General features: G+C 41.2%; 1 protein-coding gene across 3 annotated transcripts in view; it reads right to left on the reverse strand.

The window, feature by feature from the left end:
- Positions 1-20,098, reverse strand: part of LOC103127391 (zinc finger protein 709-like) — a 127,371-nt gene that overhangs the window by 58,993 nt on the left and 48,280 nt on the right. For 2 of the 3 annotated variants that reach the window (XM_060205023.1, XM_060205024.1), the window contains exon 1: positions 1,389-1,510. The exons of the other annotated variant lie outside the window; for it this stretch is intronic. In XM_060205023.1, the coding sequence (XP_060061006.1) occupies positions 1,389-1,403 (15 nt within the window). In that variant the 5' untranslated portion in view covers positions 1,404-1,510. Of the gene's footprint in view, positions 1-1,388; positions 1,511-20,098 lie in introns of those variants that run through there. 3 annotated transcript variants of the gene reach the window in all.

The raw sequence follows: 20,098 nt of genomic DNA on the forward strand, positions 1-20,098 counted from the left end.
GAACAATTTTTCATGGGTTTATTAGCCTTTTGGATCTTCTATTGTGAATATTCTGTTCCTATCCTCTGCCCATTTTTGGATGGGGAAACCTATCTGGGGAGGGGATGGGATAGGGAGTTCTAGTGGTGGGAATTGTGTGGAGCTGAACCTCTCTTACCCTATGTTTTTTTTTTTTTCAGTGTTTCCTTTTCATAACTAAAAAATAAAACTAAAAAGAGACAGAAAATGAAGACTCTGAATATTAGGAAGTACGTATTCTAACAAACCTCATTTGTGCCTGATTCCATTATTCTTGGTGGAATGACTTTATTTATTTTCTCTAGATAGAAGATTAGACAAAAAAGGGGAAGACTCCACAGTAATACCCATGAAGTTCCCATTTTCATGTCTGTCTGTGTTTTTAGGGCTTGAAACTCAATATCTGGGTATGACAAAGTAGCACTTTACAACACGAGTTATGTCTTGGTATTAAAAATTATTTCACAGGAGCTTTCTGGTGGCATACCGAGTGGAGACCACAAATGATCACCTGTGAGAACTCAGATGGGTTCAAGAATCATCTCTCCAACAGCTGTAGAGGAAAGTCTCACAATTGTACGTGCTTCACAGCACCCCCCATTTCTTATATCTATTCATGTCTGTATATATAACATGACACTAAAGAATGGTGACACTGAGTCCCAGTGATAATACTAATTGGAAAATTAGTTTTAAGAGTAAATGGCTGTGGAGATAGCATAGTGTTTATGCAAAATATTTCCATATTTGAGGCTTTCAATCCCCAGCATCAACATAAGCCAGAGTTGAGCAGTTCTCTGATCCGTCTCTATCTCTCTCATTGAAATAAATAACAAAAAAATAAACTAGGGGAGTCCTGCTTCCCCAGAACTCTGCCCCTCTAGGAAAAGCGTGAGACAGGCTGGGAGTAAGGACTGACCTGCCAGTGCCCATGTTCCGTGGGGAAGCAATTACAGAAGCCAGACGTTTCGCTTTCGGGATCCCATAATGACCCTGGGTCCATAGTTCCAGAGGATAAAGAATAGGAAAGCTATCAGTGGAGGGAATGGGGTATGGCATTCTGCTGGTGGGAATTGTATGGAATTGTGACTCTATTCTCCTATGGGTTTGTCAGTGTTTCCATTTTATAAATAAATAAATAAATAATAAAAAAAGAGTAAGTGAAAAGAGAAATACAAGGGTGGGGGAAGTAAAAAAGTTTCTGCCTGTGGCTCTCAGGTCCCTGACCCAACGTTAGCCAGAGATGAGCAGTACCTTGGCAGAAAGAGAGAGAAAGAGACAGAAACAGTAAATTAAACATGTACCAACTAAAATACAACTTATTCAAGAGGAAAAAGATACAGCATCTGATGTGGGGCAAGTCAACTTACCCAAGAATCTGCCATCTCTTCCTCTTTTCATGAATGTCTTTCAGGCCAGAAAATGGAAGATCAATCACAGCAATAGCTTCAGACTCTGTTTAAATCTAGCAGCACAGCCTCTTCACTGGACAGTATGATGGAAGATACTGTAGTGAATACAAGGTACAATACCCTAGCTGTGCAATGTGAACAGAAGAGGTTATGGAAACATTTAGCAAGTTATCCTGCCTATTAAGACCACTACAAAGCCCACAAATTCTACTGACATCTCTTTCAACCTTTTAATTTTTCTTCAACAAAAGCATTCACAATAATCTAGTAAAATGGGAGTCAAGAAGTAGTGTAGTAGCATGTTAAGCTCATGTGGCCCAAAGCTCAGGGACCAGCCTATGGATCCTGTTTGAGCCCTTGATAGTAATATAGAGTATATAGAGTATATAGAGTAATATAGAGTATATATATATATAATATATATAGAGAGAGTATATATATATAATATAGAGTATATATATAGAGTATATAGAGTAATAGGTACTTGCTTCTTGTGATTGTGTGTTTTTGCTTTGTTTAGGAAGTGGGGGGTGTTGTGTAGCCAATCTGGAATAGTTTAATCTAAAAACTGATTGTTAGGGTTTTATTAACCTGGATTTTTTTGGGCAGGTTTTCTTCCTTGTATTTTTTTAAATAACTTTATAGAACGCAGGACCTCATGGTTGAGAATCCAATGCTTGCTCCACTGTACCACCTCCCAGACCACTGTTTTTTTCCCTTTGTTTTACTTTTGTCTGTTTTTCCTTTTCTCTAGGTTGACCAAAATTAGTTATTTTGCTTTTTCTATTGATTGGTTATTGGATGTACTTTCTATTGTGGGAGGAGTTTTGCCTTTCTTTCCTTTAACGTTCATTCCTCCTTTCTGATTGAAACTTTTTTTTCCTTTTGCTGCTGTTTTTTCTGTAATCACTTATGCATGTTTGTGAATTATCCTGTGAAAGAAGTTAGACTCAGAGTGGATTCTCTTCTCTTTTTCCGCTATTTCTAGAATTTATAGTTGATTACTCTAATTGTTTATTTTTGTCTTGTCTGTATGGTTTGGATTTTTTTTGTTGTTCTTGTTTTGTTTTTGGAGTGGAGGTGTTGCTTGGCTAACTGGTTTGAGTGGAACTGCATTAATCTTTGCTTTCGTGGATAGTATTGTCTTTTCTGAGGCTTGTGATTTCATCTGTGAAAGGACTTTGATTTGGTGTGCCTTGTACTCACAAAACACAACAACTGAATGACAACAGACAGGATAGACAAATATAAACCCCACCACGTTAAAAACATGCTCAAATCTACAACAATTAAAGCAGCTACTGAATGAATTATGCATATCCCTTTGAATCAGTGTTGTTCTATCATTTGGGTCTATGCCTAGTAGTGGTATTGTTGGATAATATGTATTTGTTTTTCCATTTGTATTTGTGTAAGGATTCACCATAATGGCTGACAGTACTCAGCTTTCAGTATTTTAAAAAATATTTTTAATATTTATTAATTTTCCCTTTTGTTCCCATTTTTTAATGTTGTAGTTATTGATGTTGTCGTTGTTAGATAGGACAGAGAGACATGGAGAGACGAGGGGAAGACAAAGGCGAGAGAAAGACAGATACCTGCAGACGTGCTATACCACCAGTGAATTGACTCTCCTGCACGTGGGGGGCTGGGAGCTGGAACCGGGGTGCCTAAGTTGGTCCTTGTGCTTTGCACCACATGCACTTAACACCCTGCACTACTGTCTCACTCCCCCCCATTATGCTATCTACCCTCTGCCCTATTCTTTTAGTATTTTAAGTATGATTTCAACTTTTGAGTATGCTTCTCAATACTGGGGGATACTCTTAGAGAGAAATGTGTGACAAGAATGGCAATAAAAGGGTTTTAGCTCCATAGATTTTAGCACCAAGTGTTACAAATATGAGACACTAAGTGGTGCATGCAGAGTCAGGAATGTAGACAAAGGGAAGTTCAGTAGGAGCCAGGAGAGAGCTTGAGAAGCCCAGGAAAGCTTAGGAGGCCCATCCAGGATTGAAGAAGACCCTAAAGGACTCTCATGCCTGAGGTTCCAAAGTCCAGGTTCAACCCCCCACATCAGCATAAGCACAACCACTAGCCACAGCTGAACAGTGCTCAGGTTAAAAAGGAAAGAATAAAAACAGACCAAAAAGCAGCAAAACCAAAGCCTCCTGCAAATTGATGAAATCACCACTAAGGTGCAGGCTTGACCCATCGATGAGCTGAGTTCCAAGGATGTAACCAAGGACCAAAGGCTTCTAGAACATTTTCAAGTTTTATTTCAGTCTCTCCCTCACTCCCTCTCCCTTCTCCTCTCTTCATATACATACATATTTCGAGAGACAGAGAGAGACAGTTACAGATCTGCTTCAATGCTTGCAAAACTTTTCCACTGCAGGTGGGGACAGGGGCTCAAACTTGGGTTCTTGTGCACTGTAACATGTGCACCACACCCAGCCCCACAAATGTTCATTTGCACACACACCCTACATCCACCTCCCAAGCTATGTATCAGTAACTTCCCTTTTTCCTCTTGAAATATTTTTCAATTTTATTGGTGACTTAATATTGATTTATAAAATTATAAGAAAACAAAGAGTATAATTCCACATTGATCCCTGAGTCCTGTGTCTCAATCTCTTCATTGGAATCAACAACAGTTCTCACAAGGTTGAGGATATGGTTAATTATTATTCCTAAACTAACTGTCTATATTTGTACTTTTTTCCCCACCATGGTCCAATTTTAGTTTCCATTCCACAAAAAAATTTTTTTTCTTTATTTTTTATTCATGAGAAGATAGGAGAAAGAACCAGACATCACTCTGGTACATGTGCTCCCGGGGATTGAACTCAGGATCTCACACTTGAGAGTCCAATGCTTTATCCACCATACCACCTCATGGACCACTCTTTTTTCTTTTTCTATCCCTTCCAGAGCACTGCTTAGCTCTGGCTTATTGTTTGGCCAGGGACTGAACCTGGGACCTCTGGTGCCTCAGGTCGGAAGGTCTTTTCCATAACCATTATGCTATCTCCCCAGCCCTCTCTTCCTCTCCAAGCCAAACCTACGACTATATCCAAATGCTCTTCCTTTCTTGCTTTTCTCCCTGTGGGTCCTGATGGAGTTGGACTCCAGAGCCCTCTGGTCATCTTCCCTCTATCATGGACCTCTAGGAGAATGGGCCAAAGTTCTTTTTGGGATGCAGAAGCTGGGATCAATAACTTCTCTCTCTCTTTAAATATTTATTTATTCTCCTTTGTTTCCCTTGCTATTTTATTGTCCTAGATATTATTGATATAGTTGCTTTTGGATAGGACAGAGAGAAATGGAGAGAGGAGGGGAAGACAGAGAGGAGGAGAGAAGGAGACACCTGCAGACCTGCTTCACCGCTAGGGAAGCGACTCCCCTGAAGGTGGGGAGTCGGGGAGTCAAACCAGGATCTTTATGCCAATCCTTCTCTTGCACCACCTGTGCTTAACCTGCTGCACTACCACTGGACTCCCTCTCTTTTTTTAATGATTAGGTGCTAGGATACAAAACAGTGTGGTCAAACATGTCCTGAGTAGTGCAAGACTTTTAAATTCTCATCAAAAACACAATGTGGGGCCAGGCTGTGGCACACCTGGTTAAGCACTCAAATTACAGTGCTCAAGGATCCGGGTCAAGACCCTCCTCCCCACCTGCCGGGTGAATTGTGAATCTGGTTTCTCTTTGTCTCTCTTCCTCTCTATCTCCTCCTCTCCCAATTTCTATATATATATATCAAAAAATAAGTAAAAATATTTTAAAGAACAGAATACTAATATGAGCCCTAGCCAGGTGGATGGGGGTTACAGTTAATGGTATTTATATACTTTCCCAAATTTGAGAGCTACTCTCTGCTCTAATCCAGCTTTCTAAGTTCTATTCTCAACTCTGACACCATCGTCCCTGACTATGTTTTTAGTCCACCTGCATGTTAGCTGTCTGGCTTTTCAGGTAAAAATTACTCAAGTCATGGGCCCCTCAGAACATACCTAAAATAGACTCCCTAGCTTCTTCCCACATGAAGAGCCCTAGTTTCATCTGATCTATTTCTACTTCTTGGATCCTGTTTATTAAACAATTTGTCCTGCTTTATATCTTAGCACCTTTCTTTCAGTCACCATGTTGCTACGCAGATGCTACCATGATGCTCTCCCGACTACCCTGGGCAGACGACCTCACCAATGTGTCCCAAAGTCTAGCTCCCCAGAGCCCTACCCCACTTGGGAAAGACAGAAACAGGGTGGGGGTGTGGATCCACCTGCCAACACTCATGTCTAGTGGAGAAGCAATTACAGGAGACAAATCTTCCACCTTCTGCATTCCATAAAGATCTTTGGTCCATACTCTCAGAGGGATAAAGAATAGGGAAGCTTCCAACGAAGAACTCTGGTGGTGAGAACTGTGTTTGCACATTACAGTGCACAAAGACCTGGGCTCAAGCCCCCAGTCCGCACCTGCAAGGAGAAAGCTTCAAGAGTGGTAAAGCAGGGCTGCAGATGACTCTCTTGTCTCTCTTCCTCGCTATCTCCTCCTTCTCTCTCAATCTCTGGCTGTCTCTATCCAATAAATAAATAAAAATAATAAAAGAAATTTGAAGGAACATAGAAATAACCATTGTGGTTTTTGCTCCATACCGCCCATTAGAACTTCTCTGTAACCATTGTAATTACAGGCACTGAGCACATACAGGGTGTCTGTCACCCAGCTTGTCAATCAGGCATGTCATTTCCACCTCCAGCAGAGATGTAGACTGTTTCCCTCTCTATATATTAATTAAAAACCGTGAAATACTTTGTAACTCGAGAGCCACTCTACAGAAATCCCACAGAGTGTATGTCTGCTTGCTAATACTATATGAAAATTTCTTTGCTTCAAACTCCTGTGTTTCACTCTTCAGTTCTTTGCTGACTGTCTGAAGAACCAAAGAAACTGGGGCTCTTAAATTGTTCTATCCCTTGACAGGGCCAGGGCTGGCCAGAAGCTGGCTGCACACATTGCAAGGCATTTCACTCAGTAAACCATTTCCAGATCTGGCTACAACATTTCTTTCTGAATTTTTAAATATTTACTTATTTATTTATTTATTCACTTTTTGTTGGCCTTCTTGATTGTTGTAGTTATTATTGTTGTTATTGATGTCGTCGATGTTGGATAGGACAGAGAGAAATGGAGAGGAGGGGAATACGGACAGGAGGAAAGATAGACACCTGCAGACCTGCTTCACTCCTTGTGAAGAAACCCCCCTGCAGGTGAGGAGCTGGAGACTCCAACCATTATTCTTATACAGGTCCTTGGTCTTTGTTCCACCTGCACTTAACCCATTGAGCTACAACCCGACTCCCAACAATCCTTTTCTTTTTCTTCATTTTTCTTTATCTTTTTGTTCTCTGACCTTGTTTAGATGATGCAAAACATTACCCTGTATTAAAAAATATTTTCATTGGGGGCTGGGTGGTGGGGCTTTAGTGCAGTGCACATGCTACTATGCAAAAGGAACCAGGTTCAAGCCCCTGCTCCCCAACTGCAAGAGGGAAAACTTCATGAGTGATGAACCAAAGCTGAAGGTTTTTGTCTCTCTCTCTCATTAGTTTTTTATTTATTTCTTAAGAGTTTATTATTTATTTTCCCTTATTTTCCATTTTTGTTATAGGTAATATCATTATTGTTAGAGAGGACAGAGAGAAATGGAGAGAGGAAGAAAGAGAGGGGGAGAGAAAGACAGACACATGCAGATATGTTTCATAAGTGAAGCGCCTACACTGCAGGTTAGGAGCCATGAGCTCAACCTGGGATCCTAATGCTGTTCTTGCACTTTGCACCACCTGCGCTGATCCTGCTGTACTACCCCCCGATTCAATTCCTCTCGCATTATTTACAAATACTCTTTTTTCAACTCACAACAACCCTGGATCCATACTCCCAGACAGATAGAGAATGGGAAGGCTATCAGGGGAGAGGGTGGGATGTGGAGATCAAGATATGGGAATTGTGTAGAATCGTACCCCTCTTATTCTATAGTATTGTTAATGTCTTCTTTCTTAAATAAATAAAAAATTACTCTCTTTTTTCTTTATTAGTGGACACAGACAGGGAGAAATTGAAGGTAGAGGAGCTAGAGAGTGAGAGAGACAGAGATAGCTGCAGCTCTGCTTTACCCCTTATGAAGCTTTACCCCTGCAGGGGTTTGAACCTAGATCCTTGTACACTGTTGATGGGATAGCCTGAGGGTGCTTCTTCCTGAGCAAGTGCTCTCTGGGTTGGAGAGAACTCAACTGGAGCCAACCTAGGCTGATGCTTGGGAGAGGGATCAGGAACTTGGCTAGTATTGCAGGAGAGACTCTGGGACTATTGGAGCCAGATGGCATTCCAATGTGTTTAATCTGAAAAGAAGATTCTTTTACACATCCCAAGAAGGAAGTGCTAGGTTGTGACTAGGAGAGCGGGCGAAGCAAAAAGAGAGTGCAAACCAATGGGGATTAAATGGTGGAAAACAGGGTGTGACTAGGACAGGGGGCGGAGAAAGAGTGTTAACCAGTGGGATTAAACCAGTGTCCTGCAGGCAGGGCAGGTCTCAGATAAAACAGTGATTATGTAAATAGACCACAGCATTAAATATTAAGGGGGGAGCTGGCATACTACCCAACACACTGCAATCTGTATACTTAATAAGGCATTCCACTCACTACCTGGTCCCCGGCTCCTTCTGCCCTCTCAATTTCTCTCTGTCGTATTAAATGAAATAGATAAAAAATGGAAACAATGGCCACCAGGAGCAGTGGATTCACAGTGCTGGAACTGAGCCCCCGTCATAACCTTGGCGGCAATAAAATACACACTCCTGGTGGCCCAACACACAAGGACTGGCTTAAGGATCCGGGCTCAAGCCCCCAGCTCCTCACCTATGGGGCAGTGCTTCACAAGCAGTGAAGCAGGTCTAGAATTGTCTATCTTTCTCTCCCACTCTCTCCATCCTATAGAACAATGATGACAACAATAATAAAATAAGAATAAAAGAGAATAAATACGTATAAAAATCTTTTAAAAAATTAGACCTTAAAAATACACACTTCCAGAGGATAAACAATATGCAAGCTTCCAGTGGAGGGTACCCTGGTGGACATGGAACTCTGGTGGTGAGAATCAACGATCGTGTTCATCATTATTAAACCACTAATTTAAAATAATGAGTAAATAAATGAATGACAAAACAAAAATCATTTTAATCAAGGGAGTGTTGATATACAAAACTGTTGTATGCCGAGGGTAGGTAGCACAGGGTCAGGCAGTGGCACACCTGGTTAAGTGCACATACCACAATGTGCAAGGACCCAGGTTCAAGTCTCTGTTCCCCACCTACAGAGGGAAGCTTCACTAGTGGTGAAGTAGGGCTGCAGGTGTCTCTCTGTTTCTCTCCCTCTACTCTCAATTTCTCTCTGTCTCTAATAATAAATAAATAAAATTAGAAAAAGAAAAAAAAAGGGAGGTAGCATAATGGTTCTGCAGAATTTCAGTGGCTCTGGAGCCCAGGTTAGTGTCAGCACCCCTTAGTCTCCAGCCACACTGTGTGCTCACTGCTTTCCGACCAATCAACCTGCTTCCTTTGAGTCCCTGGATCAGCTGTGATAGACCACAGCTAATTAAAGTCTCACCTATGTGTTCCATTTATCGCTCCTTTTTCTTTTTTCAATCCCCCCCATTTTTTGTGGTTGTTCTTGTGTTATGCCCAGAGATCAGATCCCATTCTCACAGAGTGGAGGCCAGAATCACATGTAAAAGCAAAGACTCTTTACTGAAGCAAGCTTAAGCCTGGGCTACATGCATTTCCCAATAGTGGCATGTGAGCCCCAAAGACAGGCAGATTAGTTTTATGCACATCAGGAGGGGGGAATTGGGGGGGGGGTCACCTAAAATTCAGACTTGCTTGTCAAGGAGTTCTTTGACCACAGTCCTTGACTACAGTCCAGTAGTCTTGTCTGTTAAGCAAATTTTGGGTTTTGTGGTTGTAATGACCTTCGTTGACAGAACTACTGCTGAACTCTAAGTAAGAACATTAAGACTGGTTTCTCAAGGATAAGGTACAGCTGCTCTGCAGCTGTAACTTGTTGGGTTATAGTATGGAGGAACTTCAAGGACAATCTAAAGTAACAGTGGCCCTCACATTTGTAGTCATTATTATGGCTGTTGCCATTGCTCTCGTATAGGACAGAGAGAAATGGAGAGAAGGAAAGACAGACACCAGCTTCACTACCTGTGAAGCAACCCCCTGCAGGTGGGGAGCCCGGGACTCGAACCTTGATCCTTGCTCTTCCCGCCACATGCGCTGAAACTGCTGCACTACTGCCTGACCCCCTTTTTAACATTTATTATTAGGATAGAGTAACATAAATTGTAGGGAAAGACACACCTGCTGCCTGCTCCACCACTACTAAACTTTCACTCCTGCATGTAGGGCTGGATGCTGGAACCTGTGTCCTCTCACTAAGGAACTTGTGACCTTTATGGTTGTTCCTACACATGACCACAGATTGTCAGCTCAGGTCACATAGGCTCCTAGCTGAATCTGGGCCCCAGAGGACATGAGATTGATGGGGTCTACAGTCAGTAATATTTATACCCATTTCCCATATTAGGGAGCTACTTTCTTCCCCGATCCAGCTTTCTGTTCCTCTCCAGTCATAACATCATCTCCCCAGATAGTAACTTGGATCCACCTGCATATCAGATGTCAGGCTCAGGGGAAAGGAAAAAAAAAAAAACTAGTATAGCCACAGGCCCTTTGGAATATATAAATTATGCCTAGTAACTATATGCAAAATGGAGACACCCCCCACCCCCAACTCTTCATCTGCACTACTCTACTCCAGCCTTTAGGTTCATGATTAGTCAACAACTTGTTTGGCTCTGTATGTTAACTCTCTTTTCAGCAACCAGGTTCCAGATGCCAGCATGATGCCAACCAGGCTTCCTTGAACAGACCACCCCTCCAATGAGTCCTGGAGCACTGCTTCCCCAGAGACCCATCATACTAGGGGAAGAGAGAGGCAGATTGGGAGTATGGATCGATCAGTCAACGCCCATGTTCATCGGGGAAGCAATTACAAAAGCCAGACCTTCCACCTTCTGCAACCCACAATGACCCTGGGTCCATACTCCCAGAGGGATAGAGAATGGGAAAGCTATTGGGGAGGGGATGGGATACAGACTTCTGGTGGTGGGAACTGTGTGGAGTTGCACACCTCTTATCCTATGGTTTTGTCAATGTTTCCTTTTTATAAATAGATAAAAAGTAAAAATTAAAATAAAAAGTATTAATGAAGGATATAATATAATAAGCAGAAGAAAAAGAAAATAAACATTAATTTCACTTATTATATACGACTAACAATTTCATATGACACACACAGAGAGATATTTCTACTTTCTACCTCACTTTCCTTATTAAATTCTCTTCACCTATATAAAACTCAAAAATATAAAGAAAATGGACAGTGGGTTAATGAATTTATAATGAAGCCACAGTAGTAAAAGAAAAAGATGGGGTTCTCTGGGAGGTTGCACAGTGGCTAAAGATCTGGACTCTCAAACATGAGTTCATGAGATCAGTCCCCAGCAGCACATGTACCAGTGTGATGGTTCTTTCTCTCCTCCTATCTTCTCAGAAAGTGTTTTAAAAAGGGATTAAAAAAAGAACAGATAATAAAGATATGACAGTTTGTTAGAAATGAAACATGTCTACCCACACATAGCTCTTTATAAAATTAACATCACCCATGGGGAATTGGGCGGTAGCACAGCGGGTTAAGTGCATGTGGCACAAAGTGCTAGGATTGGCATAAGGATCCCGGCTACTCATATCTTCCCCTCCTCTCTCCATTTCTCTCTGTCCTATCCAATTAACAACTGTCGGGGTAGCCTGAGGGTGTTTCTTCCCGGGCACATTCTCTCTGGGTTGGAGAGAACTCTGCCGGAGTCAATCTAGGCTGCCGCCTACTCAGAGATGCGGAGAGGAACCAGGAACTCTCGTGGCTGAGCAGGTACCCAATGCCATCCTGCCTTTATTCATCAGCATTTATACTCTCAAGGAAGGAAGTGGTAGGGTGTAAAAGGAAGAACGTAGCAATAAGGGGGGTAGAGTGGAAGAAGAGCTCGAACCAGAGGGGATTACATGGTGGAAAACAGGATGTGACAAGGAGAGGGGGCAGAGAACAAATAGAGTGTGAAACAGTGGGATTAAACAGTGCCCTACATTTTACCTGTAAAAGTGATTATTTAAATAGACCACAACAGTTAAGCAATGGAGCAGGGGGGAGCTGGTGTACTGCCCAACAAATAACAACAATAATAATGACTACAACAATAAAAACAACAAGGACAACAAAAGGGAATAAATAGAGAGGAAGAGAGACACCTACAGCACTCTTCACCACTTGCAAAGCTATCACCCTGCAGGTGGGGACCAGGGGCTCGAACCTGACTCCTTGAGCACAATAACATGTGTGCTCTTTCCTCTCCTCTCCTCTCCTCTCCTCTCCTCTCCTCTCCTCTCCTCTCCTCTCCTCTCCTCTCTTCTCCTCTCCCGGATCAACTAGGAATACCAAAGGAGACCACCCGGGACTGAAACAAGACAGGACTAGAATGACCACAGGAACCCAGTAAATCACTGGAGAGTAAAAACACGTGTGCCTGGTGACAGAGTGGAGAGAGGAGCCTAAGGAGAGATTAAGTGACTGCTAACAGTTTAGCAATTTAGCAGTTGAGACACCACCTCCAGTCTGCTCCACAACAAGGGGACAGCTGAAAGGAGGAGAGGACTCCCCAGAGACTCACCAAGTGCAACTCTGAGTCTCCATTGCTACTACCCTCAGAATCTGGAGCAGCGACAGGGAGGGAAAACAGGGGACAGAGATCTAACCAGGAAACTCAGAAGAAGACCTAAACCTTGGTGGCATAGCTGAGGGGCTGTGAAAGTCTCTTTGCATAACCACTGGATTATCTCTGCCACACCCTGCTTTATCTCTTGGTCAGGAGTCAGTGATTAAGCTAAGAAGCCTATTGATAGTTTAAAAGCCCTCAGGCTCCTATAGCCTACAGAGAAGAAAAAAAAAGAGGCTTTTAAACCACCGAGCTCCAACTCAGAGATTTAAATACTATTGAAACAACTGTTAACTTCTGCCACTGTGAACCCTTTAATTAACTACTTAGACACAAGTCAATCCAGGCAATAGTGATCAATAATTTGAAAAGTACTGATAAAGGGAACTCATAACATAATATATAAAATGGTTAAAACAACAAGAAGAAATATTGGAGAATCGAACAAGAGCCCAGCTAAAAGTCCTCCAGAGGGCGAAGCACAAAATAACGAGTTCGGAGCAGCAGATCGCTTTCTCTCCTCTCCTCTCCTCTCCTCTCCTCTCCTCTCCTCTCCTCTCCTCTCCTCTCCTCTCCTCTCCTCTCCTTTCCTCGATCAACTAGGAATACCAAAGAAGACCACCTGGACCGAAACAAGACAGGACTAGAATGACCACATTTTACAGGAACCCAGTAAAACACCCGTGAGTACAAACACGCGTGGCTGGTGACAGAGAGGAGAGAGGGGCCTAAGGAGAGATTAAGTGACTGCTAACAGTTCAACAGTTTATCAGTGGAGACACCACCTCCAGTCTGCTCCACAACAAGGGGACAGCTGAAGGGAGGAAAGGACTCCCCAGAGACTCACCAAGTGCAACTCTGAGTCTCCATTGCTACTACCCTCAGAATCTGGAACAGCAACAGGGAGGGACACCAGGGGACAGAGATCTAACCGGGAAACTCAGGAGAAGACCTATACCTCCTGGCATAGCTGAGGGGCTGTGAAAGTCTCTTTGCATAACCACTGGATGATCTCTGCCACACCCTGCTTTATCTCTTGGTCAGGAGTCAGTGATTAAGCTAAGAAGCCTATTGATAGTTTAAAAGCCCTCAGGCTCCCATAGCCTACAGGGAAGAAAAAAAAAAAGAGGCTTTTACACCACTGAGCTCCAACTCAGGGATTGAAAAAACTGTTAACTTCCACCACGGTAAACTGTTTAATAAAATAACTTAGACACAAGTCAATCCAGGCAATAGTGATCAATAATTTGAAAAGTACAGATAAAGGGAACTCATAACATAATATATAAAATGGTTAAAACAACAAGAAAAAATATTGGTGACTCGAACCAGGACAAGAGTCCAGCTAAAAGTCCTCCAGAGGGTGAAGCACAAAACAACGAGTTCAACATCCAAACATTAGCTAAGGAAATAATAACAAGAGTGACTAAAGAATTTGAAAAAATTGTAATCAGAAATGCAGGAACAACAAATGAGAATATATAAGAAAATTCTAATAATCTCATGGTTATTAGAGAGCCGAAAGCTGAAATAGCTGAGCTAAGAAGGCAACTAGCTGAACAAGCTAAAACAGTATCAGAGCAGGGCAATAAAATAGATGAACTCCAGAAAGCAGTAGAGGGCAGAGAGAATAGAATCTATGAGGCTGAAGACAGAATTAGCAAGATTGAGGACGAATTAGAGACAACTAAAAAAGAAGTAAGAGATCTCAAAAAGAGATTAAGAGATGCTGAAAACAACAACAGAGTCCTATGGGATGACTTCAAAAGAAACAATATATGCATTATTGGCTTTCCAGAGGAAGAAAGAGAAGGGGAGGAAGAAAGCATTCTCCAGGTCATAATAGCTGAAAATTTCTCTAGTCTAGACAACACCAAAGACATAAAGATTCAAGAAGCCCAGAGGGTCCCAAACAGAATTAACCCAGACCTAAAGACACCAAGGCATGTCATACTTAGAATGGAAAGGAATAAGGATAAAGAAAGTATCCTCAAGGCTGCAAGAGAAAAACAAAGAGTCACCTACAAAGGAAAACCCATAAGATTAGCAGCAGACTTCTCCATACAAACACTACAGGCCAGAAGAGAATGGCAAGATATCTATCGAGTGCTCAATGAGAAAGGTTTTCAGCCAAGAATACTATATCCTGCTAGACTATCATTCAGACTAGAAGGAAGCATCAAAACCTTCTCAGACAAGCAACAGTTGAAGGAAGCAACCATCACCAAGCCTGCCCTGAAAGAAGTTCTGAAAGGTCTCCTATAAACAACCAGACCACCACAAATAGGACATATATCAAAACACTCTAAAACTCTACAAGAATGGCATTAAAATATCTTCAATCTTTGATATCAATAAATGTCAATGGCCTGAATTCACCTATTAAAAGACACAGAGTAGGAAGATGGATCAGAAAACACAACCCGACAATATGCTGTCTACAGGAAACTCACCTAACTCAACAAGACAAACACAGACTTAAAGTGAAAGGATGGAAAACTATCATACAAGCCAATGGCCCACAAAAAAGGGCAGGAACAGCTATTATCATATCTGACATAATAGACTTTAAAATAGATAAGATTAAAAAAGATAGGAATGGACACTACTTAATGCTCAGAGGATCAGTCAATCAAGAGGATTTACAATTATTAATATCTATGCACCCAATGAGAAGCCATATAAATACATCAAACTTCTACTGAAAGAGCTATAGCAATATATTAACAGTAACACAATCATAGTAGGGGACTTCAACACCCTACTATGTCAACTTGACAGATCATCCAGGCAGAAAATCAATAAAGACATAAGGGAGCTAAATGAACAGATAGATAAACTAGAACTATTGGACATTTTCAGAGTCACTCATCCCAAGAAACTGGAAGACAAATTTTACTCAAATCCACATGGATCATTCTCAAAGATAGACCATATGTTAGGCCACAAAGACAGCATCAGCCAATTCAGGAGCACTGAAATCACCCCAAGCATCTTCTCAGACCACAGTGGAATTAAACTAACACTTAACAATCAACAAAAGATTAGTAACAGTGCCAAAATGTGGAAGCTCAACAGTACACTTCTTAACAACTTCTGGGTCAAAGAGGAAACCAAGGAAGAAATCAAAATGTTTCGAGAGTTCAATGAAAATGAAGACACAAACTATCAAAATATTTGGGACACAGCTAAAGCAGTCCTAAGAGGGAAGTGCATAGCTATACAAGCACACATTAGGAAACAAGAAAAGGCACAAATAAAGAGCCTGATTGCTCATCTCAAAGACCTAGAAGAAGGACAACAAAGGAATCCTAAAGCAACCAGAAGGACAGAAATCACTAAAGTTAGGGCAGAAATAAATAACATTGAGAATAGGAAAACCATACAAAAGATCAATGAAAGTACATGTTGGTTCTTCAAAAGAGTAAACAAAATCGACAAACCTTTAGCCAGACTCACAAAACAAAAAAGGGAGAAGACCCAAATAAATCAGATAGTTAATGAAAAAGGAGATATCACAACAGACACCGCAGAAATTCAACATATCATGCGAGGCTTCTATGAACAACTATATGCCACCAAGCTAGAGAACCTGGAAGAAATAAATGATTTCCTAGATACCTACCAACTTCCAAAACTAAGTAAAGAGGAAGTGGATAACATGAACAGGCCCATCATAGCTAATGAAATTGAAACAGTTATCAAAAATCTCCCCAAAAATAAAAGTCCTGGACCAGATGGTTTTACAAATGAATTCTACAAAACCTTCAAAGAAGAACTAATACCTCTACATTTAAAAGTCTTCCAGAAGATTGAAGACACTGGAATACTCCCTGCCAGCTTCTATGAAGCCAACATCACCCTGATACCAAAAGCAGACAGGGACACAACCAAAAAAGAAAATTACAAACCAATATCTCTGATGAACATAGATGCGAAAATATTGAACAAAATTCTAGCCAACCGGATACAGCAGTATATCCAAAAGATTGTTCATCATGACTAAGTGGGGTTTATCCCAGGCATGCAAGGTTGGTTTAATATATGTAAATCAATCAATGTGATCCACCACATCAACAACAGCAAGACCAAAAACCACATGGTCATATCAATAGATGCAGAGAAAGCCTTTGACAAAATACAACATCCCTTTATGATCAAAACACTACAAAAAATGAGAATAGATGGAAAATTCCTGAATATAATGGAGTCTATATATAGCAAACCTACATCTAACATCATACTCAATGGTGAAAAACTGGAAGCATTTCCACTCACATCAGGTACTAAACAGGGATGCCCACTATCATCATTACTATTCAACACAGTGTTGGAAATTCTTGTCATAGCAATCAGGCAGGAACAAGGAATTCAAGGGATACAGATTGGAAGAGAAAAAGTCAAACTCTCCTTATTTGCAGATGACATGACAGTATACATGGAAAAACCTAAGGAATCCAGCAAGAAGCTTTTGGAAAACATCAGGCAATACAGTAAGGTGTCAGGCTATAAAATTAACATTCAAAAATCAGTGGCATCCCTCTATGCCAAAACTAAGAAGAAATTGAAATCCAGAAATCAATTCCTTTTACTATAGCAACAAAAACTATAAAATATCTAGGAGTAAATCTAACCAAGAAAGTGAAAGAAAGACTTGTATACTGAAAATTATGAGTCACTACTCAAAGAAATTGAAAGACACAAAGAAGTGGAAAGATATTCCATGTTCATGGGTTGGAAGAATTAACATCATCAAAATGAATATATTACCCAAAGCCATCTACAAATTTAATGCTATCCCCATCAAGATCCCAAGCACATTTTTTAGGAGAATAGAACTAATACTACAAATGTTTATCTGGAACCAGAAAAGACCTAGAATTGCCAAAACAATCTTGAGAAAAAAGAACAGAACCGGAGGCATCACACTCCCAGATCTCAAACTGTATTATAGGGCCATTGTCATCAAAACTGCTTGGTACTGGAACATGAATAGACACACTGACCAGTGGAATAGAATTGAGAGCCCAGAAATGAGGCCCCACACGTATGGACATCTAATCTTTGACAAAGGGGCCCTGACTATTCAATGGGGAAAGCAGAGTCTCTTCAACAAATGGTGTTGGAAACAATGGGTTGAAACATGCAGAAGAATGAAACTGAATCACTGTATTTCACCGAATACAATAGTAAATTCCAAGTGGATCAAGGACTTGGATGTTAGACCACAAACTATCAGATACTTAGAGGAAAATATTGGCAGAACTCTTTTCCGCATAAATTTTAAAGACATGTTCAATGAAACAAATCCAATTACAAAGAAGACTAAAGCAAGTATAAACCTATGGAACTACATCAAATTAAAAAGCTTCTTCACAGAAAAAGAAACCACTACCCAAATCAAGAGATCCCTCAAAGAATGGGAGATCTTTACATGCCATACATCAGATAAGAGTTTAATAACCAACATATATAGAGCTTGCCAGACTCAACAGCAAGACAACAAATAACCCCCTCCAAAAATGGAGGGAGGACTTGGACAGAATATTTACCACAGAAGAGATCCAAAAGGCCGAGAAACACATGAAAAAATGCTCCAAGTCTCTGATTGTCAGAGAAATGCAAATAAAGACAACAATGAGATATCACTTCACTCCTGTGAGAATGTCATACATCAGAAAAGGTAACAGCAGCAAATGCTGGAGAGGGTGTGGGGTCAAAGGAACCCTCCTGCTCTGCTGGTGTTAATGTCAATTGGTCCAACCTCTGTGGAGAACAGTCTGGAGAACCCTCAGAAGGCTAGAAATGGACCTACCCTATAACCCTGCAATTCCTCTCCTGGGCATATATCCTAAGGAACCCTACACACTCATCCAAAAAGATCTGTGTACACATATGTTCTTGGCAGCACAATTTGTAATAGCCAAAACCTGGAAGCAACCCAGGTGTCCAACAACAGATGAGTGGCTGAACAAGTTGTGGTATATATACACAATGGAATACTACTCAGCTGTAAAAAATGGTGACTTCACCGTTTTCAGCCGATCTTGGGTGGACCTTGAAAAAATCATGTTGAGTGAAATAAGTCAGAAACAGAAGGATGAATATGGGATGATCTCACTCTCAGGCAGAAGTTGAAAAACAAGATCAGAAAAGAAAACACAAGTAGAACCTGAAATGGAATTGGCATATCGCACCAAAGTAAAAGACTCTGGGGTGGATGGGTAGGGAGAATACAGGTCCATGAAGAATGATAAATGACATAGTGGGGGTTGTATTGTGAAATGGGAAACTGGGGAATGTTATGCATGTACAAATTATTGTATTTATTGTTGAATGTAAAACATTAATTCCCCAATAAATAAAAAAATAAAAAAGGACAACAAAAGGGAATAAATAAATATTTAAAAACAAATTAACATCATTATGGAAGCATGCAAATTATACTATTTAGAGTGATCATACCACATTAGGCTTCTCTGTAGTGTCATTGTCCAAAAAAAACCAGTTAAAAATGCAAGAATGTTACACAAATTGAGTATTATCAAGTGAAGGGCAGTGGTGCACCTGGTTAAGTGTACACATCACCAGACACAGGACCTAGGTTTGAGCTCTGCTACTCTCCTGAGAGTGGGGAACACTTCATGAGCAGTGAACACGCCTGCAGGTGTCTCCCTACCTCTGTCCACTATCCATTTCTTTCTGTCCTACCAAATAGAATGCAAAGAAAGTACTGCTTTCTGGAGCAGTGGATTCAAATTCTGATACTGAGCTCAAGAAATAACCCTGGTGGCACACAGACACCTAGAGACGTGCTTCACTGCTTGTGATGCAACTCCCCTGCAGGTGGGGAGCCAGAGGCTCGAACCCAGATATTTACACTGGTCCTTACACTTCGCTCCATGTGCGCTACCCACTGTGCCCCCGACCAACTCCCAGAAGTGTAAAGTTCTTAGGAGTACATTGGTCAACCATGGGTACCTAAAATTCCTGAGGCTACAAAAGACATAATTAAAGCCCTACCAACACCACAGAGTAATTCTCAAACCCAGCAAGCTATAGTAAGTACATGCATGTATTGGAGGAAACATATACCATACTTACAAATAGTGCTTAAACCTCTATATGACACAACTAAGAAAGCTGAAGATTCTGAATTGGGAAAACCACATGAGGCCTTTGGTATAGTGAAGAAGTGGATTATAGAATATAAGGAGCTCACTTACATTAAGGAAGGTCAAACAGTAGTCAGTGATGTACTTTATAAACCCAGCTGGGGAAACTGTGATATATTTCTTAGGGAACAGAGCTGGCTATCTCCTGTAGGATTTTACTGTAAAAGATTCCCATGGTTAGAGAACAAATTTTCCTTGTTTGAAAAATATGTATGGACAGTCTGAAGCTTTGAGAATGTGCCACTCTATTTTGAGGAATAATCCGGTAGTCCTCTGAACTACTGTACCCATATTAGATTGGGTAAAGGCACCGGCAGAGGCATGGGCTGGCCTACCCATCGAAGCAAAGGTACTTCAATGGAAATGGTATCTCTCGGAGTTTCTTCGTGGGGGACGCCTGCTAGCAAAGGGGATGGTACCAATGTTGTCGGAGCAATTGTTACAACAAGCTCCAGGGGACAGGTATATTCCACCCCGACAACTCCCCTTCACAGAAACAGGTACCTACTGGACAATGGGATCCAGGGAAATACTCCCCGTCTCTGGTTAATGCCTGGTTCACTAATGGTTCTTCTACCACCCAAAATAACA

Source organism: Erinaceus europaeus, chromosome 13 (assembly GCF_950295315.1).
Source record: "Erinaceus europaeus chromosome 13, mEriEur2.1, whole genome shotgun sequence".
Lineage (NCBI taxonomy): Eukaryota > Metazoa > Chordata > Mammalia > Eulipotyphla > Erinaceidae > Erinaceus > Erinaceus europaeus.